This window comes from Pleuronectes platessa, chromosome 12 (genome assembly GCF_947347685.1).
Source record: "Pleuronectes platessa chromosome 12, fPlePla1.1, whole genome shotgun sequence".
NCBI lineage: Eukaryota > Metazoa > Chordata > Actinopteri > Pleuronectiformes > Pleuronectidae > Pleuronectes > Pleuronectes platessa.
In genome coordinates, this window is record NC_070637.1 from 22,532,411 (window position 1) to 22,560,293 (window position 27,883).

General features: G+C 45.3%; 1 protein-coding gene across 1 annotated transcript; it reads right to left on the reverse strand.

Moving 5' to 3' along the window:
- Positions 1 to 50: 50 nt before the first annotated feature.
- Positions 51 to 27,828, reverse strand: LOC128453810 (inactive ubiquitin carboxyl-terminal hydrolase 54). Its single transcript, XM_053436899.1, has 22 exons — positions 27,745 to 27,828; positions 20,534 to 21,386; positions 15,586 to 15,678; positions 15,367 to 15,501; positions 15,096 to 15,209; positions 14,879 to 14,961; positions 14,512 to 14,614; positions 14,244 to 14,390; positions 14,000 to 14,149; positions 12,320 to 12,488; positions 11,829 to 12,020; positions 11,368 to 11,502; positions 9,973 to 10,660; positions 8,953 to 9,086; positions 8,485 to 8,649; positions 7,792 to 7,911; positions 6,588 to 6,783; positions 5,027 to 5,916; positions 4,737 to 4,834; positions 4,503 to 4,619; positions 3,008 to 3,242; positions 51 to 2,603 (listed from the first exon to the last, which is right to left on the reverse strand). Exons 2-22 carry the CDS (start codon positions 20,717 to 20,719, stop codon positions 1,954 to 1,956), a joined length of 4,800 nt encoding a protein of 1,599 aa, XP_053292874.1. The 5' UTR covers positions 20,720 to 21,386; positions 27,745 to 27,828; the 3' UTR covers positions 51 to 1,953.
- Between the last annotated feature and the right edge of the window lie 55 nt (positions 27,829 to 27,883).

A 27,883-nucleotide genomic window follows, 5' to 3' on the forward strand; every position in this document is an offset into this window, starting at 1 on the left:
AGGAAAGAACCGAAGAACAAGTGAAAGAATCACGTCGGACACGATGAACATTTCCTTTAAACATTTTAATCATCTGTTGACTCTACAGTGTAGAAAAATAAGCATCAAAAATATACCCCACAAAAAAATATCAACAAAGTAAAATCTGGCGAAGCAAAACAGCCAAAAGGAAAAAGAGTCTCTGACATGATGAAAAAAATAGTTTCTTTTCATTTGAATTATTGAAAGTTCGCTTTGCATCGATTCTGTTTTTCAACTCAGGTCTAAAATATGAAATTAAATCAGATTTTATTCTGAAAAGATGAAATGCCTTCATTTAGTTCAGTCCTGATTATAACAACTTATAAATGTAATTATTTTATTCTTAAAAACATTTTTTTTATCCGAATCATCTTTTCTTCGACATCAGGACATTTTTAAAGAATCAATAAATCCCCCAAATTTTTTTTTCAGATGGAACTTTTCTGTAGTTCAAGTGAAATTTCTAGTTATCTTCAAGTGAAATAATGTAAACTTATATTTTTTACAATTTTCTGGACTTCAGACCAAACTGGGGTTTGTTTGTTTAAGGTCAGCCGGGGCAACAGGCGGGTGGGGTCAGCCCCAGGTTTCTTGGCATACAGACAGAAGTCTCTCTCAGTCTGTTGATTAACAGCATCCTGGATTTTTTTCAAGGTGTTTGTTCAGAATCAACTGAACCAATTGAACGTGGTCTGGGTTGAGAGAAGCTCCTCCCACGATAACGGGAGAGACGTCGAAACTAATCAGCAACGAGCAAAAGAAGTAAATCTATCTCCAACACTTGTGTAGTGCACTACATTAGAGTTACAGGCAGTCGAGTCACTGCACTAAAAAGATCTGCATATATCATCATTACAATAAATGTAAAGCAAAGACCAGCAAGGCTATCAAGGCTAGAATACGTCTGAAAACATCATGCTAAATATTAGCTGCAACTCTGTCAAAATAAAAGCTTTAGTTATTCGTCTAATATCGCCTAACGACAGAAATCAGCCTCAGGGCCGGACACTTACTCACTTTATAAAATTACATCAGGTCTATAGCAGAGTATATGCAGGTTATGCAGGTAGAATAGTTTTAGTTAATCTACAAACATCTCAGTCTGTCAAGCCTACAAAAATAAATAGAGGAGTACGTATAGTAGTATATTTAAATTTATAATCTGAGGAAGGAGCTGCTTTTCTACTTCCTGTCATGATTCCTTCATTTCCTGTGACACGGTGCTCAGCTGTAGATCAACAGTAGATAAAGATGGACGACGCGTCTTCACTTCCTCAAACTCAGAGTCTGTGCAGTAGTGATCGGGGGGTGGAGCCTTGGTATCGAGGTCCCGTCTACACAAGTAACCTGAACTACCTAAAATGACAGAAACCATCTTCTAGGAACATTTACTTGGGCCCATATCCTATCTGCTCACATGGAGGAGGTAGGGGTTATGACATGTACTATAGCCAGCCACCAGGGAGCGATCAAGGCATTTTAGCTTCACTTACTGGGAGCCATCATATTGTCCATCTTTATTTACGTCCTCACATCGACCTGCTGATCCTGTTCGGTCACATGGTGCTTTGTCTTCATTAGAAAGTTAAATGTGCTTGAATCCAGCAAATGTTCAGGGACATGATTGAATGAGCGTCTGTGACGCTCAGGGGGGACGAGTCGGGACAACATGTGGACGTGTGCTGTGAGAGAACTGATTTATACTGAGACTGAGGTTGTTAAAGTGTTAGAATTCTGACTGAAGATCTGATGATGCTGCAGAGCAAGCAGCCAATCACAGAGTTTCATCACAGCGTGACAGCAGCCTTTCGTCTAAAAATGAAAGTTGGCACATTTAACATAAAAAAAACTAAACTCAGGCTGAATCGCCGGCGTTAAGACTTTGTTTTACTGGTGATGATATGTGACCTCTGCCGGCAGCTTCAGGCCTGATCAGCTCCCCGGGCGGAACCGAGCCACGTAAGCGCCGCATGAGGCGCAGTAGGGACGTGGCGGCTCAGCTGGAAGCTGCTGGCAGAGGGAGCACAGCAGGGGGTCCCTGCGGGGCCGGTGCGGGGGAAGCTGGTGGGACTGCGACCGCTGGAGGGACAGGTGGTGGTGGCGAGCGGCGAGGGGATCCCAAGAGGAGCTGGGCTGGACCGTCCTGTAGTGGGCATCACGGCGCCAATCACTCTCAGGGGGGACATCCAGCCGGAGAGGCTGGGAGGGGGCTTCACCTGGAACCCTGAGGTGGTGTTGGGGGTGGTGGTGTGGTTGGGGGATGTGGTGTGGTGGGTAGTGGGCGGACCCGTTGACTTTAATGGGCAGTGATGGTTGTCGGTAGTGACCGTTAGTCCCGGTGGTGGTGTTGGCAGAGCGGCGAGGACGGGACAGGGTGGCGTAGAGACTCTGCGGAGCAGGCGGGGGGGCAGCGGTACAGCCGGCACCAGGCCTGGGGAGGGAGGAGAAGGGAGGCGGGGCTCGGCGAGGAGCCCGGGGCAGAGTGCCGTAATTCAGCGCGATGCTGTGGAGGCTTTGTTCGGAGGGAGCTTGATGCCGGTCAGACACAACCAGAAACTGCTGCTGGACGCTCGGTCCAACTCCTGAGGGGGAGGGAGAGGAAGAGGAGGTAGATGAAGAAGAAGAGAAAAGGGAGGAGGAGGTAGATGAAGAAGAGGAGGCGAAAAAGTACAATTATTAGAACACAGGTCATCATGAGGCCTCACTGTTTACGAGGGGGATCTTAAGATCTATTTCTCTACCTCTAATATTTAAGTAGTGATCATGTCAAACTATTTGGTTCTGTGTTGAGTGTCATCCAGAAGCAGGAGAGTCCAAACCTTTCAGTCTTTTACCTTCAGCCACATTATAATTCTCATGAAAACATTTAGAGGGAAACTGGATGAGAGCAGCTCTGCTCGTGTGTAATGGTTTGTGACGTTGGATATGTTGATGCTGGTGAACAGCAGGTGGAGGTGAAGGTGGAGGTGAAGGGCCAGCGGGTTACCTGTACGTCCCCAGGTGGAGGGGCCCGAGCTGTGTGGCCGTGATGTCTGCGAGGGGGGGTGATGTGGAGGAGGTGCAGGAGCTGAGGGGCCGTGGTGTCGGGGTTGGAGGTGGTGAAAGGAGGGATCTGTGAAGGAGGAGGAGGGGAGGTGCAAGGAGGAGGTGCTTGGTCGGCGAGGGAGGGTGGAGGAGTGAAGGTCTACAGGTGTGAGGGGGGGTCTGGACACAGAGGGGTCCTTCAGGGCGAGGAAGTGGAGGTAAAGAATAACGGAGAAGCAATGATGAAGAGGAGGTGGAGAAGGAAGATGGAAACAGGAGTGAAACGAAGGATGAAGGTAAAAGAGAAGAAAAACAGGACAGATTAAAGAGGAAAAGAAAAAGAATGAGAAGTGAAAACAGACAGAGAGACGTGAAAATAGATAAAGAAAATAGAGGGGGGGTAAAAAATAAAAAACTGTTAGAACGATGGAGGGGAAAACATGAAAACTGACACAAATTCATAAATGAAAACAGAAATACGACACAGGGACAAGCTTGTATCTCTGAGATGCAAGTTTTTTTATCCAACTAATTAAAATAAAGATTTGTGTTTTCTTTTAGACAATTGTTCATTTCTATAGAAACAAATTATATGAGTTCAAAGGATAAGGAAGTCTAGGAATCATTGACTATTTATTTTATATATATCAGCCAAAACTTTTGAATGTTTCAGTGGTTGTTGCAGTTGTATCACAGACAAATTGACACGTCAGCGATCAGAGGAAGAGGTCGAATCCTCCACTGCAGTAAAATCCCTCTGACATGATCTGTGGATTCAAACCTCGGCCGTCGCTTCTCATCAGGCCGTCACCGCCTCGCACCGAGCGCTGCGGCTGAAAGCTTAATGGAGGAACTAAATCAGTGATGAATCTTTAATGTGCTGGCCTGAGGCGGTTCCTGTGGGCGGGATGCAAGATGTCTGAACGCCAGCAGCGTCAGCCTTTGATAGAGCATGAGGGCGTGTTTTATGAATCAGAGGTGAAGTGTTGTCATTGTTGTTCTTTGAAGAACCAGAGAAGAGCTGTTTACTGTCTGAGAGCAGAAAACTGAACCAGCCTGCAGTCACACTGTGTGAACACAGGGGGGCAGCAGCAAACAGCAACAGCAAACTGGCTGAGGAAGATGATGAAGTCAATGTTTCGAACACGCACACATCATCATACACACATCATCTTACACACATCATCATACACACATCATCTTACACACATCATCATACACACATCATCATACACACATCATCTTACACACATCATCTTACACACATCATCATACACACATCATCTTACACACATCATCATACACACATCATCATACACACATCATCATACACACATCATCTTACACACATCATCTTACACACATCATCATACACACATTAACACACACACAGCTGGTGTGTCTTTGTTGAAACAAAGTTAGTGACTCTTATTTTTTAATGCATGTGTGTCACTTACACAGCTGCGAGAGGCAGGGATGTTTTGGGGTCGTGACCCGATGGCGGTTCCACTCAGGCTGCGGGCGAGGCGTCGCAGGTTGTCTGCGCTGTAGCTCTCGTCGTCACCCGAGGCCGGCTGCACGGAGAAGACACATTAGCACGTGTAACATTTTTGCAGAGGCAGAGAAGTAACAAACTGCAAATGAGGAGGTGACGCGGTTTAATGACACACACACACACAAAGGTCCAGTACCTTATGCAGAGTTGTAACCGGTGTTCTGTAGGCATATCTCTCTATCTCCGCTGTCGGTGTTTTGGATCGTCCAGATCCTGACAGCATTCTTCTCACACCTGCGGGCACACACACACACACGGAAATTAATACAACCACTGACACTAAAATTCATCGTGTATGTGTGTGTGAGGTGGTTTTCTTTAGGCGGAACGATCTGAGCGAAGATGAAAGCTGCTCTGTGACTCCAGAGGTGGTCACATGAGGGACAGAAGTGTCATGTGATAGAATCTCACTACTGCAGTTCGTACCTGGTTTGTTGCCAGTTGGTTGAGGACTGACACCACGGCTGCCCCGCTGCATGCTGGGAGCCAGCAGACTGGCCTGGTACAGTGAGTCCAGCTCTGACAGCTCCTCACAGGGTGACGTTGGTGCTTCTTCCTCTCCTCCTCCTCCTCCTCCTCCTGCTGCTGCTCCGTTCTTGAAACTGAAGTATCTGTTGACGTTCTCCGCCCAGCGCTCCACAGGCAGGAGCGATCTGTGGCCCTGGGCGGGGGCCGTGGAGGTGGTTTGATCCAGTTGGTTCACAGGGGGCAGGGGGGCGCTAGAAGGTGAGTCTGCAGGGGCATAAGTTGGTGGATGAGAAGAATCAACCACATCATCGTGTGGCTCAAGGTGTAAGCAGGGCCAGTTTCTGGTGGGAGGGGTCGGGGCTACTCTGGAGGGGGAGACCGATAAAGGGGGTGTGGTCTGTCCCTGTCTGATGTAACAAGGCTCCTTCTCCATGATCAGATGACAGTCGTCGTTGGTGCCAATGGGTGATTGAGTTCGGGAGTGCGGCGTGAGGGCATGAGCTGGGATGGGAACAGGTGATGCTTTGGTCCACTGGGTTGGGAACTCCACCTCCTCAGGTGGAGGGGGTGGAGCCAAATTCTCCAGAGGACTCTGCTCCCAGGTGTCCACACACAGAGCAGGAAGGGACGCAGCATTGGAGAGGGGTTTCCCAACACGAGAGCAGGGGCCCCTGGTCCTGTTGTCCTCCCTGGGAGCCACTGCGCTGTAGGCGGGGTCAGAGATTGTTTTGGGAGGGAGGGGCTTAACAAAGCATGGAGAGAGAGGCAGGGCCTCCTGGTCCTGACCGGCGGCTGATTGGTCGCCCTTTCTGTTCGTCAGAAGTATTTGGAGCGAGAGAGCCTTTTCACTGCAGAGAGAGAGAGAGGGGCGTGTTAGGTAGGAAGTGTGTGTGTGAGAGAGTGTGTGTGTGTGTGTGAGAGAGTGTGTCGTGGCCTGCAGTATGTCTGGAACAGATGGTGTCATTCGAGAGCTCCTGCTAAACACAGTGCTGGTTGTGTGTGCGTGCGTGTGTGTGTGTGTGTGTGTGTGTGATTCAGAGGTTGTTTCCTGGGGAGTCAGTGTTGACAATCTGTCACCATGGTTCTCACTAAGCCAGTCATTATGAAAACACCTCACAGAAGTCGTGATTGTGGCGTCAATCTGTGATTTTGAGGTCTCGCCCATAAACACGCTCATCCAATCATGAGTCAGTCCCAGCTGTCAGTCATGACGTCTCAGCCTGTTTTCACATCATTAAGTAACTAAAACCAAACTGATCAGAAACATTAAGACACTTGAACATCAGCGTGAGGAGAACGATCTTAACCATCTCTGTCAAACATTTATCTAACTTCTACAAGATACGTAAAGAAGATGATCAGGTCGACAAACTTTTTTCCCCACCTTGAATGTTTTTAAACACATTTTTTTGTTTTTGATTAGATAATAATAACATAAAAAAGACTAAATATTTTTGCAGCTACTATATTTTCTGCTGCTATGTGACGTCTGATTGGCTGAGCAGACTTCAGGTGGTACCTGGGCTGTTCCTGGAGCTGCTGCTCCTCCTGCTGCTGCTGCTGCTGTTGCTCTGGATGCTGTCTGACTGCCTCTGAGTCCTGTGGCCGCTGCTGCAGTTGCATGCGTTGCTGCAAACTGCGGGCTCTCCTCATGCAGCGCTGCAGCCGGCTGTTACTACTAGCTCCGCCCTCAGACGCCACCGGCCGCAGTTTGGCTGCAGCGAGGCCACGTGACAACCAGAAAATGCACGACACATACAAAATAAAAGAAAACAGAACAAAAGAGAGGAAAGAATGAATAAGGATAAAGGAAAAGAAGGATGCATAAAATAACTTATGATGATTTCATGCAAAAATCTTAAAAATAAATCAAATATCAGATAGTTGAAATGGTGGTGGTTTAACTGTGTGTCTGTGTGTGTGTGTGTGTGTGCGTGTGTGTGTGTGTTATGGAAATGACAGACATGTGAGGTTTGGTCCGTAATGAAATGGTGAAATTATATTCAGACAGAACATTAAATTATCTTAATTAGAACCACAAACTGTGATACTGTTAAATAATTATTTCCATTCATCACAGCAACGGTTTTGATTATTTCCATCAGTAATAAGAACACGGTGATGTTCATTTATAGACATAGTTCAGATATTGTCTCCGGAGAAACCCTGAAGCTCATGAGGTTGTGTCTTAGTGTTTGATTCTCATGTTGGCTGACATAGACCCACCCCTACAGCTCTGACTAAAACCTGAACTCTGCCACAGAGTTTTTATCACTGATAGAAATGATTAGCAGAATCTTAAAGATCGGACCGAATGATAACTGGAACTATACTTTACAGAGTTTGTGTTTCTCTGAGGATACAAGGTTTAAAGATCTGAAGCTCGATTTACTACTTTTCATCCTGGTGGTTTATTCACTATTCATATCGAACACGTTTCTTTAATTCCGTCTTTTATTGTCTCGACACAGTGATGTCAAGCTGATGTGTGTGTCTGTGGACATTCCCCAGTAACACACAAACATGTTGAGATCTCACTGGTGGATGTCGTTAACAGCAGGCCACTGTGATGTCTCCGGTTTCCATTAGCAACCAAGCAGAGGGTTGGTGGGCGGGGGGGTGTTGACCTCATTCACAGCGTGTTTATTTTCTAAGTGTGAGTTATTTAGTGTGTGTGTTTGCCTGTGCTGGGGGCGGGGTCAGAGTAGGTGGGGGGAGCTTACAGACGGCTTCGTTGACGGCCGACAGTGCGGCGGCGACCTCTCCCGCCTGCTCCAGACGCAACGACTGGTCCAGCAGGAGCTCCGCCTCCGACACACACCGCTCGAAGCTGTCGCCTTTTCCTGCAGAGTGAACACACGTCAACAGATATTTATCCAAGTCCTACGGCAGCCGAACAAACCTGCAACACTGAAGTGGTTTAAGGCTGTAACTGATGGGAGCCCCCGGCTGTGTGCAACATCTGCAATCCTACCATTTCAGGAAGTGAAGATCTACTTTCAACGCAACAGAACATCCAGCAAAATACAGGCAGTGGAGAATTATAGTGGAGAGTCTGCAGCACTGAACATTTTGAGCAAACATTTCGTTTTAACAGTAAAATCTGTTGGTGATCACAGTTTAATGGAGTATTTGGAAAGAAGGAATGATTTGTTGAAGACCAAAATGTCCTCACAACCATAGAAATACATAAACACAGAGACACACACACACAGGCTTTAGTTCCTAAGCACTGCCGGCTGAGTCAGACGCTTTCATCTGCTCAATGTAGAACATTCCTATTGTCCAAAACAACACAACACAACACAAAACAAAACACACACATACAAACAGTCCCCGCTGAACCTCCGACAGCAGTTGAGTGACCGTGTGTGTGTCTGTTTGTGTGTGTGTGTGTGTGTGTGTTTGTGTCACACCTTGGATTTGCAGCTGGTCCAGGTCCAGGTACTTGCTGGGTCGGGGGTTGAAGCCGAGCGCAGCCTCTCTCTCCTTCTCCTGCCGTCGCTGCTGCTCCTCGTCCTTTGCTCTTCTCAGCACCTCCTCCTGCAACTCGTCCAGCTCGCTGCGGCCTACAGGGGGCGCTGGTCCAACAGACGTAAACCAAATCACCAACAAAGAAAAGCCATTTGCTTACAAAACAAAGACACAGAATATTTGTATCTTCTCGTCTGAACAGATGAGAAAGAGGATTTGTTAGGGTTAGCCAAAGTTAACTCACGCACCCCAAGATGAAACACGCAGCAACACATCAAGATATCATGGAGGAGGGAAGGTTTATGACTGATACTGTAGCCAGCCACCAGGGGTTGATCAAACAATTTGGCTTCACTTTTGTTAGCCGACGTGTCTTTGTTTACAGGAATGTTCATGACGCATAAACACACCTGTCATACCAAGGCTCCCTCTGCTGGAAGAGCTGACGTCCTGCAGCAGAGCGCCGCTGCTCTTTGATCTGATGTTCCTCCATGATGGCGCAGAGGAAGAGGAGGAGACCGAGGGCTTCTTCACAGCACACTCTCTAAAGGAAGGAAGGAAGGAAAGAAGGAAGGAAGGAAGGAAGGAAGGAATAAACATATAAAAGAACACTGTCATTCGGTAATATTTATCTTTTGTTCTTTGAACTTGGGTTGTTTGAACTGTTGTAATTCCCCTTTAACACTGTGCCAAGTAGATGTCAGTCATGTAAAAAAACTCATTTCCAGTTCTTTCTTCATTTTACTGGAAATACTTTTTTGTTTTGTCACTGACTCATGTGTGACCGATTTTTAATCTCTGCCCCCTGTGTTTGGAAAAAAAACAACTGAGCCGGTCACACTTTCGTAGGCGGCATTAGTAATGGAACATCACAGCTTTGTTCCTGAGCTGGAAAATGGTGATAAATGGAAAAGTGAGGAGGATGTGAACTTAGCTGTACAGCTGTGTAAATAAACTAAACTCATATCAACTGATCATATCAGCAACAACTTTTAAATTAACATATTTCTTCAACTGACACGGTTACATTATGATATGATTTCTTTATCCTGTAAAGCCCTTGACTGTTTTTAAAAGTGCGATATAAATAAAGTTTGTTTTCATTGTCAGGGATCAGAAACAGCTCCTACCAACCTGAAGTTAAACAATGACTGCAAAGTGAAGATAAAAAATAAACCTAATTATAAAGATAATTTCTGTATTTACCAGAGGAATGTATGTTGACAACTGATTTAAGTTAGAGCAGAAACTATAAGTCGAGGTTTTGTTCTGTGATTTGAACAAACATTGATCTGAAGCTATCGCCTTTTGTTACTGGGAAATGTTGCAGCTTCATAGGTGATGAAACTAACTTTTAGTTAAATTAAATAACTGTTAATCTGAATAATACATACTGACGGTCTTAAATCAGGGGGAGAAAAAAAGCTCACCTGTCTCCCAGGTTCAGGTCCAGGCTGACCGGGCTGCTGCTGTTCCTCTCGCTGCTCTCATATCCGCTCTCCATCCTCTGGATCAGTCTGGGTGGTGGTGGAGGAGGAGGAGGCAGATCTGCGGCTCCTCCAACCCGTCTGTGGCTGCTGGAGGCGGTGGGGAGTGTCCAGGAGGTGCCGGGCCTGACCGACATCACCTCCTGTGGGGCTGGGAAGGAGGTGTTCGTTCCCTCTGAGGCTGGAGCTGCACAGTCGTCGGGCTTGGAGGCTCCGAGCGGGCTGTACCCCGCCTGCCGTCGCCTCTCACGGCTGAAGATGCTGTCGATATTGAGGACCTCTCTCCGGGGCTTCCATGCTGGCCGGTATTTCCCCGACCCCGTTCCTCCAGAGGAGCTGGACTTGGACTCGCTGTTGGTGCTGTCGGCCTCCCAGTCGAGGGGTTTGGTGGAGGAGGAGGAGGGAGTGGTGGTAGCGGCGGCAGGGTGGTGGCGGTTGTTGGCAGAGGAGGTGATCTCAGACAAGAGGACGGCAGCAGGTAAAGAGGTGGATGAAGAGGAGGAGAGGGTTCGGCTGTGCAGGATGTTGCTCATGGTTTCCTTGAAGTCTCGCAGGCGATTGGTTGAAGATGAGAAGGAGGATGAAGGTTTGGGGAGTTGACGAGGAACCTGCTGCTCTTTCAAAGTCTCTCCTGTGGGGGAGGAGAGAGAGGAAGAGGAGAGAAGAGGAAAAAAGATTGACACAGAGGCAAGGAATGAAATGAAGAAAAGACAGAGAAGGTAAAGAAGAGGAGAAAAGAAGGGAGTAAGAAAGAAACCGTAAGAAGTGGGCAAGTGAGAAAAAAGATAGTTAAATAAAAAACAGATCAAAAGAGTGACAGTGAAAATGAATGAACAATATTAATGACACTAAAAAGAAAGCATCATTCCTCTGCCTTTACCCGACTCCCCTGTTCTTACTACTGCTTTTTATTTCCTACATCTTCATTTCTGTTTACCTTCATTTCAAAATATTAGAATAAAATAAGGAGTTTTCCCATTGCTGAATATTAAAAACACTGCAGGGAAACAAAATTTGCATGTTATATATGGGTTTTTTTCATGTTATGTTTAAGAGAAATAATTATTTAAAATATCATTATAACTTAATTTAAAAAATAAAAAGTCGACTTATTGTTTCATCTACTTTATAAAAGTCAACATTAGATAATACATTTACTAAGACGGCATTTATTTAATTTAATATATAATCATTTCTGTTGATTCATTTCAAATTATAATTTTTTCCCCATTTGTGAAATGTGCAACTTGATATTTTCAGAACTTCAGCTCAGTTGACTTTCATTCCACGTCACAGTTTTCATAGTTGTGCCCAGCAGCTCCCTCTCTGGCCGCCTACCCTCGCTGTGGTACCCGGCTGACGAAGCCTCGTTGACGGGTTTAGATCGCCGGGCGCGGCTAGAGCTCCGCCTCCTATCCCCGGGCCCGCCTCCCTTCCTCAGCGACTGGCGCTGCTCACCGTCCGTCACGGGGCCTTAGCAACGAGAAGCATGGCAGCGGATGTTCAAAGCACGATCACCACGACAAGCAGCACAGACAATGACAGACGTAAAAGAAGCAGCCTGACCGAGCGTGATTGGCTCCACAGCAGAGGGTCAAACCTCATATAAGCTTTATAACATATGTTCAAACAGAATGAATGGTTTGTTATAAGGGAGGTGACGGAGCTGAACCCGGCTGTGATCGGTGAACAACATGCAGGACGACAGCTGATGGTCAAACACTGTGAAGCTCCTGACTTTACACTCGCTGCTCTTTCTGATCTTTGCAGCTCTAACAGTTGTGCTTCTGCTCAGTCACCTATGGTATCCAGGCTGCAGAGCGAGGCGTGCTGGGCTCCGTCTGGACGTTCGATGCAGATGACGGTTCCCTGGGAGTCAGACGAGTAGTGACTGGCCAGGGACTCATGGTGAGAGTGGGAGGGCTGTCGGCACGAGTAGCTCTCCGTCGACGAATCGGTGCGAGTGTCGCTGGAGATTGACGGCTCCCGGCCTGTCATTGTGGGCAAGAGGGGGGGGGGCGAGGTGTCAGAGGTGATCCATAGTAAATTCACTCACATTAAAATATACAGCATCCTATCAGATACTCCTAACCTCACTGCTGCTACAAGTTCTACGACGACAAGTACGACAGCCACAGCAACGACTATTTCTACTGTTCTTCTAGTTACCTCAGCCTGGTCTGTCATAGTACTACTACCACGACAAGTACAAGTACTATTGATTCTGGTTTAGTTACCTGAACGTTTGCTGTCGTGCTACTACTACGACTCCTAGCTGTGTTGTAGTTACCCGAGTCCTCGCTGTCGTAACAGGCCTTGTTGAGGTGGTGGAGGTCGAGGCGTGAGGACAGGTCCTGCACCGTCACAGGTGTCCCCCGGGGGTCAGCGTACAGCAGCAGCAGGGGCTGGTAGTGGCCCTTGATGCAGCGAGAGACCACGTCCTTCCACTTGGGACCAATCTGTGGACAGTGGAGAAGACAATGACTCCAAAAACCGAACAACGTTAACTTTGCAAAGCCTAAAATTTGACTTTTAGATTTTGTTATGACAATGTGTCATCAGACAAATATTGTTCGCCAGTTTCCAACAGTGAGAAGTACTTAGTTACTTACTTAGTACTCGTCATTTAAAAAAAAAACAGAGACAGACCAATGATGCAGCACATCCCAGAACTAACTCCTCTGGCAGAGTTGAGAATTTTACTAACTCTGGTGAGGAAAAAACTAAGACCCATCCAATCTTGGATTTAATATTTTTGGGGCATTTTTAATTGTAAAATTGAATTTAAGATGTTTTCAGAATTTTTAAGGACCCGCGGCAACCCTGGTACAATAAAGAAGAAAGAAAATCAAAACTCAAAAAATCTGACCATTGCAAACAGCAGATTTAAAAATAACATCCTGCATCGCACCAGCCACTAAAACTGAAATGTAGCTGGTGGAATTTACCAGCAGCAGTCAGGACGTCTCGTCACCTCGAAAACACGACGCAGCAGGTAAAACAAAGTTGGAAACTGAAACGTTGGAGCGTGAACCATCCGATGCCTTCGGTCTGTTTTCCTTAATGTGCGACAGAAATCTCCTCCGGTTTGCTATTTCAACCCTTCCTCCATTTTCCAAAAGTCCATGTCCACCCACGGCTCTGCTCGGATCTAACAGGACGTCCCGAAACTCAAAACGCAGACACGTCCGTTAGCCATGTGCGGTTAGGTGTGTGTGTTTGAAAAAAATGTGTGTGTTTGTGCAAGAGAAAGAGATAGAATGAAAGTCTGCAGTGTGAGCAAAAGTGTCGGCTGTGGTGGTCTGTGTGTGTGTATGTGTGTGTGTGTTCTGACCACACCCTCAGTTCTGTCCAGCTGATCAACAATAGAGGGATATCCTTGTTTTCACAACCAGCAGAGAGAGGCGAGCGACAGAGAGGGAGAGCGAGGGAAAGCAATCTCTCCCTCCACTGGTGTTTTTATTATACGCAGCAATGATAGAAAAGAAAGCAAAGAGAGAGGAGGAACGAAATCAAGCAAAGGAGGAGAAAGAGGAGGAGGTAGAAGAAGGGAGGCAGGAGGCAGAGCGAGGAGAGAGGTGCAAGGAGGGACAGGAAGAGAAAGAGGTCACTGACTACAACATGAGGTCATTTCCATTTCCTTAAACTACCTCTTTACTTCATTTTCACAACACACACACGAGTGTTTCTTAAGCTGTGGTCACTCCCTAACCTTAAAAAGGGAAGAATTCTACATTTTGGGAAACACTTCAGTGCAGAGTCGGAGTAAATGGACAGCAGAGAGAAACAGCTGATCTGGCTCTGTGCAAAGAAACATTTAAAGATGTAGGAAGGGGTTAAAGATCCCAGATATACCTCCCAGAGCTGCTTTCAGACCTGTTCTGAATCCCACATATCTCCTCAAGGGTTCTGGTTTTCTTATCATATATTATCAACATGTAAAGCCGACATGGTGCCCAGCTCAATGTACCTCTTTGACGTGTGCGTCATCAAAGTACATCCATCGCCGGATCTTTGTCTGGAAGAAGAAGGTGGAGTAATGTTTCCCGTAGTAACACACCATACCGACCAGGTAGAGCTCCGACTGACGGGCCTTCTCCTCCGTCACTCTGTAGAACAACTGCACAGAGCAAAAAGAGAGAAGGTGAGCAGGTGCACATCTACTTCTTCTTCTTCTTCTTCTCCTACAACTCCTCATTCTCTCATCTTCTTACATCCCCCAGACGCAGGCAGGTTCCCAGGGTGTGAATGACGTCCTCAGCCAGGTCTGAGTGATCCGAGTCCCAAACCAGACCAATGGTGATGATCTCCGGACTGTTGAGGAGGACACGAGCGATCCTGAGCTGCTGACCACACTGACTCTGAGGAGGAGGACGATGAACAAGCACTCCATCAAACGGACATGAAATTTATCCTATTTGAACAAGAAAAAAACCTTTTCTTTAAATGTATGACAATGAGTGAGTTATCGTTGAGTCTTACAGGACAGCTGCGGAGGTCTCCCATGCTGGCGTTACGCAGCAGCTCGCCGAACATGCCGGGAGTCGCCCGCTCCCTCGTCTCCAACATCTTCACGGCCTGGTTGCTGAGGAAGAGGAGGAGATATGATTCTCACAGCTCAAGTTTAAAATGTGTTTTCTCACATAAAACTAATAACTAACTCACTCTCACACAGACACACGCAGTGAAGTGTGTGTGTTTTATAAACCTCAGGAGCCTTGATGAAGTTAGTGACTGGTCTGTTGCCTTGGTGACCCCCCCCTCCCAGTGTAACAAGCGTCAGGAGTGTGTGACCTTAACTCACCTCATCAGACTTTTCTCTCTCACACCCACCCACACACACACTTACCACAGAGAGGTGGTGGAGATGTAGTGGACCATCTGAATGAAGGGTAGAGGGTCCGACGATGCTCCACAGTGGCTGCAAAGACACTGACACACAAACACACACATAGACACAAATTCAACATGGAATCTGAAGTCTTTTGCTTTCATTTGAACTTTTCCCTAAATCTAAATGACTCGTCCTCAAGGCGACAGACGAGACAGCAGCGCCGTGCTCTCACCTGCTCGAAGAGCGTCATAGCAAACTTCTGGTGGGGGATGCAGTGTCGGGCTGTGCAGATGTCCTCTTTGGTCTCATCTGCGATGTGGAAGTGAATCCTCATCAGAAGGTTTTCCTGCAGGGAGCAGAGAGCAAGACCTGACTGATCAGAGATGTGATTTAACACACACAAACATTTTTAACAGCTAATTATTCCACCGGTTTTTACACTTTATAGGTATGTATAGGTATGAAGTGTGTGTGTGTGTGCGTGTGTGTGTGTTTTATCTTACGAAGCACTCTGCAGCGTCGTCCATGATGCCGAGCTGAAACCTCTGCTCGTCCTGGAAGGTTTTGGCAAGTGCGTTACGAAGAGCGTCGGACGGTAAAACCTTCTCGCTGCTGTACTGAAACTGAGCGAAGATATTCTGGACAAGAAGAAAACACAGTGAGGTCAAAAACAGAAAGCTGGTCAAGGATCAGCTCCGAGCGTCGGCCGGTGTGATCCTCACCTTTAGAGCGCAGAAAATGCACGAGTCCTCCATGCACTTATGAGTCGTCAGCTGACGGAAACTACGTCGGAAGATATCGAGGTGCCACAGGACCTGAGAGGGACACAGGGAGAAAGAAAATAACACACAAGCCTGAGTCAGGTCGACTTTCAAGATATAGATGACAAAAAGAATAAAGTGGGAGGAAGGAATAGTAAAGACAGAATAAATAAAAGAATACAAAGAAGCTCCTGCTCAGGAAATTAATCCTTTATCAAAGTAGAGGAGCACTCTGAGAGAGCACATACCTCTACCTGCTGCAAACACATAAAGCTCTCTGCACCATTTCTGGAAAAATTCATAAAAATGTTGAAAAATGTCCCATCTCTCAAAGTTAAAGAAATAAAAAATAATTCCTGGATCCTGGAGTTCTATCTTGGTTTATTCCCCGTCCTTACAAGGAAATCGGTCCAGCAGCCAGACAGACAAACTGCAATGAATACATAACCTCCTTGGTGAAGGAAATATTGATTCCATCAAGCCTCTTAAACTAAAACCAGGAGTTTCAATCAATAAACATGTTTACCTGCGATGACCTGATCCCCAAATCTTAGAAGTTGACCTCAAAATGCAATAAAAAGAATCTGAATATAAAAACCTATGCAGCCTTTCTATCCACAGCGCTTTGATTATATTATTACAAATTTTGGGGAAATTGAGTCACGTTTCTTAATGTTTTAAAATTCACTAAAATCCAACAGACAAGAAATGGCTGCAGCGACCACTTCGTCCAGATGCTCCGACTCCACTTTAAACTCATTGTGATGCGTGTACATCAGTGAAGCTACCGGCCAATCACCTGTCAACACAGACGCACGGTGGCCCCCAACCTGAGACGGCAGCCAGCCAATCAGAGAGCCAGGTCAGAGACCCGAAGCGTGTTTGAGAGAGCAAGGGCGACCATGTCAAACACATATGTGGAGCAGTGTGTGTCTGTGTTAGCATGTCAGAGTGTGTTCATCACTCCCTCCTTCTGCTCCAGGAGGAAAAACCATCTGGACCCCTGCGTGACGACAAGTTCTCCGGAAGAGGGAGTGTGTGTGAGAGACCAAGCGAGAGAGATGGAGTGTGTCAAAGTCAGAGTGACGATAGAAGATAAGAGTGTGTGCCAGAAGGAAAAAGGAGGGAGAGAAAGGGAGGGAAAGAGAGAAAGACAAGACAAAGAGGGAAAAACTGACACGATTTTGCATTTGTCAAAAATAAAAAAAACTCTCATCGTTTGACTTATATTAAATTATTGTGTAAAGTGAGAAGTAGAAACATTCACTCATAGACTTCTATAGAAACAACCAGTGGCGTCACCCTCTGCTGATCATTAGAGAGAATTATACAAACTGATAAACTCAAGCTGAACCTATTTGAAACAAAAAACAGGTCTAATCATGAAATCAGGTGTTTTTATTATATTTTATCTGCAGCTTCTAATCTGCCATCGTTTAAACTGTTGTTTCTCAGTGTGTGTGTGAGCTGGTGGTGTCTGATCCTGTTATGAAACCACTGGCTGCCTTCACAACCCGTCGTCACAGCTGGTTGAAATCCTGTGTGTGTGTGTGTGTGTATGTGTGTGTGTGTGTGGACTCTAAGTCATGGCTTAGTCTGATGCTTCTTGCAGACTTAGCCCGAAGTTTGGATCCACAGAGTTCAGAAAAATCAAGACTGAAACTGATCCAGGAACGTTTTTTTCAGGTGTGAAAGGTTCCTCGGACCACAGTTAAAAACCATTCTAACCATAACCATAAATTGAGTCTGACCAATAGAGGCTGGTGTGGGTCCGGATGAAAGTGAACCACGGTTCAGTTAATTTGCAGGAAAGGAATGTGACATCATTTCAGATCATCCCTCTCCTCTCCTGCTGTGTGACGGGAATGCAGACATGAAGGAATGTTTGTCATCACTTCACTTATTAGAAACGGGATTTTGAAGGATGATGACTCACAGAAGCTGGTCTGTGACTGGACAGTGGGTAGTTTAAATCCCTGGAGGAGAGAAGTGTATTTTCTATGAACGGAAATTTGATGAAGACGAGGGTAAAATAAGGATAAAGGATTTAATTATTGTAAATAAATGTGTAAAGGTTTTATATTTATTTTACATATAGTGTTTTCCTGTGATTTGTCTTATGTGTAAAGGTTTCCTATAAAAGTTTGATTTATTGACTTTTATAGAATGTAAAATAAACCCCAGCGGTGATATAGAGAGAAAACTCTTATAATAACTAATAAATAAGATAAAGATTAATGAGCATTTTCTTGTATACTGAACAGAAGGTGTGTTGGAGTGAGAGCTCTGACTCGTCGGTGAATCATAACAGTGGAGTCAGCACTTGTTGGTTTCTCCTTCCTGCCCCCCCACCAGGTCCAATATGTTGCTTTGTTTTTCCTGCAGGACGGAGCAGCAGCGTCCGACAGGTAACGAGCCCTCAGTTCAGATCTGTGATAGACTGCTGCGCTCAAATCCTGTTTCATTTTCTAAATCATCTGCTTTTAAAATCGACTTCATTGGTTTCAGTGGGGTTCTTACAATACTATCATTGCTTTTAATGAAAAGGATTATTTTTATTTTTATAAACGAGAAGAGCTGAGGGTTGATGTAGAAACTGACGACATGAAGCTACTTTGGATGCGTGTCAAGCTTAAAATTGTAATATTGAGTGAATTCACTTTTCTGTTTCATTCCTTTTTCTTTTTGAGGAACGTGATTTGCTGTGTTTGACCCTCGTTAGAAGCTGTGTGAGGAATTCAAGGTGCCTCAGCTCTTATGATAAAAACAAAAAAGTATTTGTTATTATCTAAAGTTCTTGATTAAATAAATGAAAGTGAATCAGAAGGACACAGCTGAGTCTTTGCGAAGGATGTTTTTCTGTTAACGTTGGATATCCCGGCCAGTGGGGAGGAAGAGGAGGATGAAGGTGTGTGATCAGCTGAAGTCAGGGCCTCAGCTGCAGCTTGTTATTGCAATGTTCTTCCTGTTCGCTTTGTCTTCGTCACACGTCGGAGCCGCTGAGCCTCCCGACGGCCTGAAGACTCCTGCGGTCCTCTGGCACGCCACGCCACGCCGCCTCCGCTTCACTCAGATCAGCCGCCTGCAGTCTCACAATCCTTTTGATCACTTTGGTTTAACGTGAGGCAGCGGTGACAAGTGGGCCCAAACAGACAAGGAGCTAAAAGGCTGATGAAAAGGCTGCAGGGGTCGGGTGGTGAAGGTTGTCAGTTGGCGCGGCGCAGAGGAGTCATGAGGACGACATGTGTTCACAGTTCACTGGACTCAGAGAAGAGCAGAGAACCTGCAGCTGAGAGTCACACAACCACTGTGGCACTGTTTCCCACACAGACATCACTCTCCCATGTGTATCCAGGTACATTAACAACTGGCAAAGTATATTAACTGTCCCAGAGGACATGACGTGTAAACTCTGCTGTGGAAAGATCAGTGTTTTTGTTTATAACTCATCCAAACCTGTGTCTGAGTCTGTTTATATATAACATTGAGCATAAATAAATGAGATGAGACATATTGTTTGCTTTATAGAGTTGAACTGTACAACAGCACTGAACAGGAAAATCTGCTGAGTTCTGAGTTTAACGATTACACCTTTAAAACAGGTTTTGCGTTTTCCTGTTGACAGTAGACACAGCTGGTAATTATCACACGTCTGTCTGTCTGTCTGTCTGTCTGTGAGCTGTGACCTCTGAACCTCCACCGAGTGTAATGATGCTGATCCAGGAGCAGCTGAGCTTTAGTTAAACGGCATAATGAGCGTTTCCTCTTTAGTTCGGTCTGTCATTTCGTCGGCCCCGCCCACCAGGGTTGATGAGCCAGCCTTAAACGAACGTACGACACCAATGATTACTGTTCTCACACACACTCCGTCCCTCACACTGTCTCAGATCTTATTGTTGAGGCAGACAATACACACTCCTCGCCTCCGTCTCACAAAGCTGATGAGTCATAAATGTGTGTAACGTGCAGTCTGGGAGGCGTCGCAGGTGGAGGCTCATTACCGGCTCAAACAAACACAGAGCAGGTTATCAAACTGGTTGTTATATGCCAGTCATGTGACGACTGTTTACCAGCCACTGTGTTTGGCTGACTTGGCTGGCTCAAAGGCACTGTGGTGGGAGTGTTGGTTGCTTTACGAGGCTCCAGACTGCAGAGTGTGCAGACTGTGGCCTGTAGCATCCAGACAGAGGACACAGCTGCGCTATGAGCTAAATAACAACAACAGCCCGCTGACAATCTCACAATCATCAGGCTGTAAATAAAGATGGACGACACATGTCCACTTCCTCCAACTATCCAGAGATGAAGTCAAAACATCTCGGATACGAAGGCTGCCATCTTGGGCCGATGACGCCATTTGGAGTCAGAGTCTGCGCAGCCATCATATCGTCCATCTTTATTTACAGTTCATGTCCAAATGACAAAGCTAGCATTCTGTTCACTGTAGGTAGCCATCTTATTTTAGCGTATGAACATGATAATATTGGCCTCAGTACAAGAAGAGACGAGGCTGAAGGGAGTGTCGTTAATTTTGTATTTGGTCTTTAAGTGTTGGACATTATAAAATGTTGACCCAGCAAACTGGAGGACATTGAATATATTTATCAATTCATCAGTGACTATTAATTATCAGTCTATTAATCTTGAAAACAAAAAAAGATTAATAAAAATATTATTTAGCAGCATCCCTGATGTTTTCAAATCTAAATCACGTGCTCTCTTGTTTTTCCTGTGGATGTGAGTCGACAGGTTTTAACTGCGACAGGTTCAACGCCTGAACTTCCTGTCAGAGGTCAGTGTATGGAAACAGCCGGATGCCATCAGAGGTCAGAGAGAGAGAGAGAGTTAGTTTAAGTTCCAGAGAGGGGTGTGTGTGTGTGTGTGTGTGTGTGTGTGTGTGTTTGTGTACCTGCAGGGCGCTGTTCAGGAAGCAGCTGTTCTGTCCCGGCTCGTTACTCAGCCCTTTACTCGGAGCGATGGACGTCATGGTGCGAGGCGTCAAGATTCCCTGCAAACCACCCTCCATTGTGCCGCCTACTCCGCTCCCACCAACGCCACTTCCGCCTGATGCAAAGTAGTTCCTCTTCCACGACATATTCTTCTGTGTCTCTCTACGTCTTCTTGTTTGTGTCTGTGCCTCGCTCCCTGCAGGGATCAACTTCCTGCCGTCAGTTCTCGTATCGAGGCACTGGGAGCCATGTCCTCCAGCAGAGAGGAAAAAATAAAAAGACAAAAACTGCTCCAAAATCTAAAATGAACTATGAATAAATTTGAAGTTAGTTGAAACTTCCTTAATATGAACTAACTTCTTCAATCAGTATTTTAAAATCAAAGGAATTTCCAGGAGCTTTAGTATTCCAGGTTTTAGCTGCAGCAGTTCAAGATTAGAAATCCACGATATGTGTGTGAAATGTATACGTCTAATTTTACATCCCACAGGTTCTGTTTCTAAGGATCCAACTTGATGTTCCAAAAAAAAGGCTTCTCGGGATTTTACTTTTTCGTCTGTATTTCTAAAAATTCAAATTCTCCGTGTGATAATCCAGGACTTTCAAGGACTCATCCCGCTCCGTCTGCATGCGCAATGACTGCTGCAGGTGAGACGACCTTTGCCCTTCTTTCAAAAACGGACACGTGCAGCTGAGCCGGGAGGACGCCTCATCCTCCTCTTCATCAGCACCTCACTGCAGCCAGAGACCAACGGCTCGGGTCCCAAAAGAACAAGAGTGGTTCACAGGTAACAGGTCAGAGACAGATTTGGTCTGCAGAAAAAGGAAAAGGAATTTGTCATCGATGTTGAGTTTTCAGGAAAACAACATTCGGATTCACACAGTTGAGAAAAAAGCAGAGAAACGGGGAAGATTCTTCTGTTGTGGAAACCTGACATTACTCAGTAAAAACAGCTCCTGTAATAACTGGATTCAAATCTCCTCTTAAACCCCAGACTGAGATAATTTCAGGCTTCTGCAGACGCTGTAATGAGTCGAGGAAATCTGCTCCTCCTGCTCTTCACAGCGAGCTCGCCTCTTTTCTCCCACACAGCACTCACAGTAACAGACACGAGCTTTTACAGCTTCTCTATTTCTGTCCGTTAATATGTTCCCATAAGAGCCAGCTGCTGAACAAACAGCCGACGAGTCATTTAGGTCCAGACGGCTTCTTAATTGTTTTCATTTGAGATGCTAATGAATTAAGTTTTGATTTCCACTGGGCTCCAGTACAGAACAATGCCAACACCAATCCAAAAGCCACACATCAGAACCACAATAGAAATGAGTGAAAACAGCTTTTTGGCATTTGATTTCCGTTAATGCGTTTATACCGAACATCTCAGCCTCCGTAGTCTTCAGTGTTTGACATACACTGATTTTTTTCTGATGTTTAATGACAGGAATTACTGCATCAGTGGATACTTCATCGACTGTGTGTGTATGAGTGTGTGTGTGTGAGTGTGTGTACTCTCGGGCTGATCATTCCAGGGAGCAACTTGTTTACTACAAGAAGGTTCAGCTCATACTCCCACAGTCAACTGCTGATCTGACTGACTGAAGACACACACACAAACACACACACACACACAGGATAAAACTGCTGATATCATGAGCCAACTAAGAGGATCTGTGCAGTAATATTGAAGCGAAAACAACAAGAGTTTGCAAACAACATTGAAAGAATGATTCTGAAGAAATCTTGACCGTTGACCTTTACAACTGAAAACAAACAGATTTCAGAAATCAAATGATCCTCAACGAAACATATGATTAACTATTTTAATTAACCAACACAACTCCATAAATTAGTGAATGAGTGTGTGTGTGCGTGTGTTTGTGTGTGTGTGTGTGTGTGTGATGCAGTCAGCGAGGGAGCGAGGTAAACTACAGGTCAAAGCAGAGGGAGGTGAGGAGGGATTAGACTGATCAGACCCCGTCTGTCTGTACAGGATTAGACTGTCTGTGTGTGTCTCTGTGTGTGTGTGTGTGTGTGTGTGTCTGTGTGTGTGTTTGCATTTCGGTCTGTAGCTCTTACATTAACAACATCAGTCTTGTTAATTGCAGCCGGTCAGCACTTTGAAGCAGCAGCAGTGTACCTGAAGCTAAATGAGCGTACAGTGTGAGAGTGTGTGTGTGTGTGTGTGTGTGTGTGTGTGTGTGTGTGTGTGTGTGTGTGTGTGTGTGTGTGGAGCTCCAGGCATAAACAGAGGAGAGAGGTTAACTGCTCAGAGAAGAAAACGTAACATCCTGATTTCTGCCTCCTCAGGATTTGGTGTAAATCGCTGTGTTCCTTGTTTGACTGTATCGACAAACAGTTAAAAAAAACTGCCTCCATTAGAAAGTACAGACTCTGATGGAATCTGGTTCTTGGTCACTGCCCTTTCTAAATATTAAAATCCACCTTTTGAAAAAACCCATATCAATCGACCACCACTCTGGTTAAAGTGCTGGTGGATCCATGTTTGGGATCCTGTCGAGTTCCTGTGAGACACGTCTGTAGAGAAGCCTAATGAAAAACCTGCGACAGTTATAGATAAACGGAGAAGAAGCCGTTTCCCAGCCAACCAGATGCTATCACGTCACGGCAGAAAGAACGGATAAAAAAAAAAAAAATCTCCCCCTCCAAAACTGCAGCTTTTTATATCCTCAAGAAACACATTGAGGTCCAGAGGTTGAATCAACACCAGTGAAAAGTTAATTACAGGGAAAGAAGTGTGAAATTAAGAATGAGTGAGGGACAGTTAGAGGCTTATGGAGCCTGTCGGATTAGAGAAATGGACTTTGATAAAAACGCAGGTGATATTCACACTGACTCATGGGAGTCGACCATAAACATGAGTCACGACTGAACTGACGACTTTAAACATGACACAGAGTCAATAAACGTCTCTTTCAAAGACAATCTGATCATCTAAATTTCAGACAGGTAGCTCGGTAGGTGCCGCTCTAAAGTGGCAGACATATTAACTATATGTGAGGATTGAAGGGAAATAGAGGGGATTCGAACCAGGAACCCTCTTGCTGTGAAACGAGAGCCCCACTGCGCTGCCCAGATGAATCAGAGAGCCAGGATTATTTCAGCTGGCTCGAGGTCATTTCCTCTCCTGGTCAGCACTCAGGCCGATTTCGTGTAAAATTGGTTATATAACAAAACGCCAGTCTGTCGCAGAGGCTTTACAGTGACACACACTCACTCACACACACACACGCACAACAATGCTATAATGACCTCTAATTCGCCAGCCTGGCTCAGAGCCCGCTCCATGCAGCCGCTCTGCTGGGCTGACAGGAGACTGGAGAGTACTGGGAAAACTAGGGAGAAAGACAGAAACACGGAAGCTCAAAGATAAACAACCGGTCGGTCAGTCAGACACACGGACATACGGGCTGACAGTGTATTGATCTGTCCAGTCAGGTGAATTTACAGCTGCAAGACTTCCTTCGTTTCCAGACTCATTTTTCACTAAGCTCCCTTCTCATCAGTGAAACCACCGGTGCTGCAGGAACATCGAGGATTCCAGGATAATTACTCAAGATCACTCACTGTCAGGCAATTAAAAGAAAATGAATCTGTGGCTTCACTGATCATTTATGTAAAGTACAATGACTTCATAGACAAAGGATTTCAAGACAGATACAATAACTGATGAAACTGAATCTGATAAATCCAAATGAGAAGAAAACAGACATTCGGCTAAGAGAGCTTTCGCCATCCATTGAATAAAGAATGTTTATGTAGCTCTGATTATGAGAACTGCTTTTATTCAGCTCTCGCTTTTTATAACAACGTTCTATCTAACAACAGGCAAAGTTCATATTTCAATAATAACGACCTGTTCACAATCAAACTGCACGTTGTTTTCCTACAAAAATGGAGGATACTAGTAAGCAAAGCCGTCCCTATGGGTGTTCTTGATATATCATGTTCACCACAACAAACAGTCATTGTGACCTTGACCTTTGACCTTCACCCACAGAAATCCAATCAGCTCAACTTTGTGTCTTAGTGAACGTTTCTACCAAGTTAGGAAAAAAAAAACTTGAAGCATTCTTTAAAATTTGTGTTCAAATTGGAACGGACAGGCAACCCAAAGCATGCCTCCGGCCACTTGGTGTCCCCGGTGCAGAGGCATAAAAATGCTAAATCTGATATGGGATCAGATTAAAGCATCAGCTGCCCCTTGAAAACAAACCTGGACAAACTACATAAACATGGAATTTATGATTCGCTAGAGTAAAAGTTTTAATAGTTTCCTTAAAGAGAGGAAGCAATCCAACTTTGAGGATTCTCTTTGGATTAATATGAACTTTATGCCAACAGGACGACTCTGATGAAAACATTTCTGATTTCCAAAAACCGCAGGGACGGATTTAAATTTGATCCAATTCTGTGAAACCAATCAATTAATCTGCTGCTGCGCTGAGGTTAAATTGAGGATTTTAGGTTTCCCCGCAGGACACCCAGCATCCTAAACCAAACATCGGTTTTTCCATCGTATCCACGTCAATATTTCTAAAAATGAAAAGCATCAGTGATACAGAGACGGAATGAGAAAAAACTCAATAACTGACGTCAGGCCATCCCAGGAAAGTTAGAGCAGATGAACTGTTGAGAGAAAACAGAATTTTTCCCCCCCCTTCTAATTCTTTTCAGCCTGAACATGCATATAAAGATAAAGTGTGGACATGACGTAAAAATAATCTGCGCCTCTCGGTTTGTTTTCTATGAATCTCTTGAGAGAATTACTAAGTCAGATATTTCCTTAAGATGCTTTCTGGGCACAGGAACTGAGGCTCGTCACGCCGCTGCCCTCGACGGCAGCCGGTCTGAGGGAAGATTTGGGGCCTAATGACTAAAAGCAGAGCTCATGAATATACCGCCGTCCTTCAGCGCCGCCACCGAACCAAAATAACTCGGAGAATTTGGGAATGTGGAGCACTTCAATCACTTAATTCCACCCAGTGAAAGGAGGAATTAGCTTCTTGTTGTGTCCCTCGGAGACTCCCAGAAGAGTCCACGTCTCGACCGGGCGACGGCGGCTTGAGCTGCTCCGTCTCCTTCAAGGACACTCGGGGCTCGAAGCCGTTGAGACCTGGGGAATCATCTCGAACACTATCAAGTAATCCTTCAATTATTTCCCCCCATTAATTTCCGTTCTAAGAAAGTGTGAGAAAATAGCAATAAAATATCCTTCACGGCTTCCTGCAGCTTAATGAGACTTCTTCAAATATGCCACAACAGTCCAATATGTTATAATAAAAGAAGAAGATTCTTATATTTGAGAAGCTCCCATCCGCCATTTTTGCCTGATAAATTCAAATACTTTCTAATTAAGTTTCTAAATTGATTCCAGAATAAATTCCAGATTTGTCAGTCCAACGAAACCTTAACGTTTACCATCATAAAGCAGTAAAATCTCCACATTTCAGAATCCACAGCAGTTTCTATTTGAAAAGAAATTATTTAAAAGATTGATAACAAAACCAGCTTCAGGTTTAATTGGTGAATTCATTAAACATCCCACAGCACAAATACTCAATTATACGCATTTTGCATCCAAAGTAATTTCTTTACTTGAGCATTAATTGGACAAAATATGAATCGATTTAGAAATTTGTGAATCGACAAACTTAATTGACAAAAATTACTGAATGCAGCTTCTCAATAAGAACATTTCTTGTTTATTTGATGAGATATCGAACTCAAACCACATAAGGCGGTGAGATTTGAATATGTCACATTGTCCTGCAGTAGTCGTGAAGTGTATTTTATTGCCATTTTCTCACATTTTATTAGACCAAAAGATTAATGGAGAAAACAATTGACAGATTTATGGATAGTGAGAATCTCTGCCTGCTACAAAATAGTAATTTCACAGCCGTAAATTAAATTTTTCCACCGAACCCACACGGTCACGTCCCCTGATGTGGATGCATTGTTCTAATTTCCACTCTCCCACACTCCACACAAGCAACTTCCATCAGCTCAGTGAATAAACAGTAAATCATCCAGACGGAGTGGGAGCTCCTCCTACACCTCCTCCTGTTCTTTCAGCACATTATTCTCCCATGATTAATGCTCAATAATGTTCTTTTAAATCTCCCACTGACCCAACATATGCAACCCTCTCCACTTCTGCAGGACTGATTCCTGTGCCCAGCATCACTTCCTGCAAAACTTCTGAAGCTTCTCTGCAGTTTGAAGCTGATTCTCTGAAACACAAACCTGAGCTCTGGTGATTCATCCTCAAACCACCAGCAGCACCGGGGATTAGTCTGGACCACAGGAGACACTGCTTCATGCCTGAGCTCAACAAGTCGTTAGATCAACGACAGACTGGCAACTCTTTATTCTCCGTGTTCTTTTACACAGAGAAGATCTACCAGCAAATAGACCTGATCCCAACACGTCCTGCCTCTTTAAACTGGTTCACGTTCTGCCTTGTACTACAGAACCAAACTCCATTCCCCAATCTGACAGTTTAAAGTTGACTTGCTAATAAAAGAGCATATCCTCGCTTCAGATAAAAACACAAATGACTTGAAGTATCACACATTAGCTCATCTTTACATCGGCGGAAAATATATAGACTTCACATCACTTCTTTTTAAATAAAACGTAATTTTATACCGGTATCTCCTGGTGTGTCCTGAGCTCCCGAACAGTGGCGACGAACACCGGGAGTTGAAGAATAAAAAACGACTTCATCAAACAACACGCGGCGCAGACTATTTCCTGGAATACGAGCGGTTCATGATGAGCAGCTTTAAAAAGGGCTGTTTTCCAAGCGGAGTCTGGTGCAGTGTTCTCCCTGCACTGAACACACACGGAGCTACATTACATCACTCCAAACTTCCCGGAGAACAAGGAGGACGCAGCCGCCTCCCGGCGCCGTTTCCACCGCAACCACTCCACTGCCCCTGCGATGGAACACCGGTTCTCCCTGCGCACTTTCGGGCACGTTAGCCGGGTCCCGGGTACCGACAGAGGAGCGCTAGCAGCCGCCGGGGAAGCAGAGTTAACGGCGGCTACGCACAAATCTCCCACCGACACCGGGAGAAGCGGAGACGCAGGACGGAGGGAAACACACACAAAGCAACATGGCGGGGAGAGAGGAGAGCGGCTCACCTGTGACCTGAGAGCCGGGAAGACACGCACACATCCCGGGCGACGAGAGGCCGGTGAGAGACAGAGTAGCTCCGGAGGTTAGGGACTGGAGGGGGCGGGGCTTCTACCTGCAGCACGGGGGGCGCGTTCACGAGCGTCG

Coding starts and splice junctions, on each gene's coding strand:
- LOC128453810 (XM_053436899.1), bottom strand. CDS start 20,719: ATGTCGTGGAAGAGGAACTACTTTGCATCAGGCGGAAGTGGCGTTGGT. Junction 3,243..4,502: donor TCCCTGCCTCTCGCAGCTGT/GTAAGTGACACA, acceptor CTCGCCCTGAAG/GACCCCTCTGTGTCCAGACC. Junction 2,604..3,007: donor CTCCACCTGGGGACGTACAG/GTAACCCGCTGG, acceptor CCTCCCCCTCAG/GAGTTGGACCGAGCGTCCAG.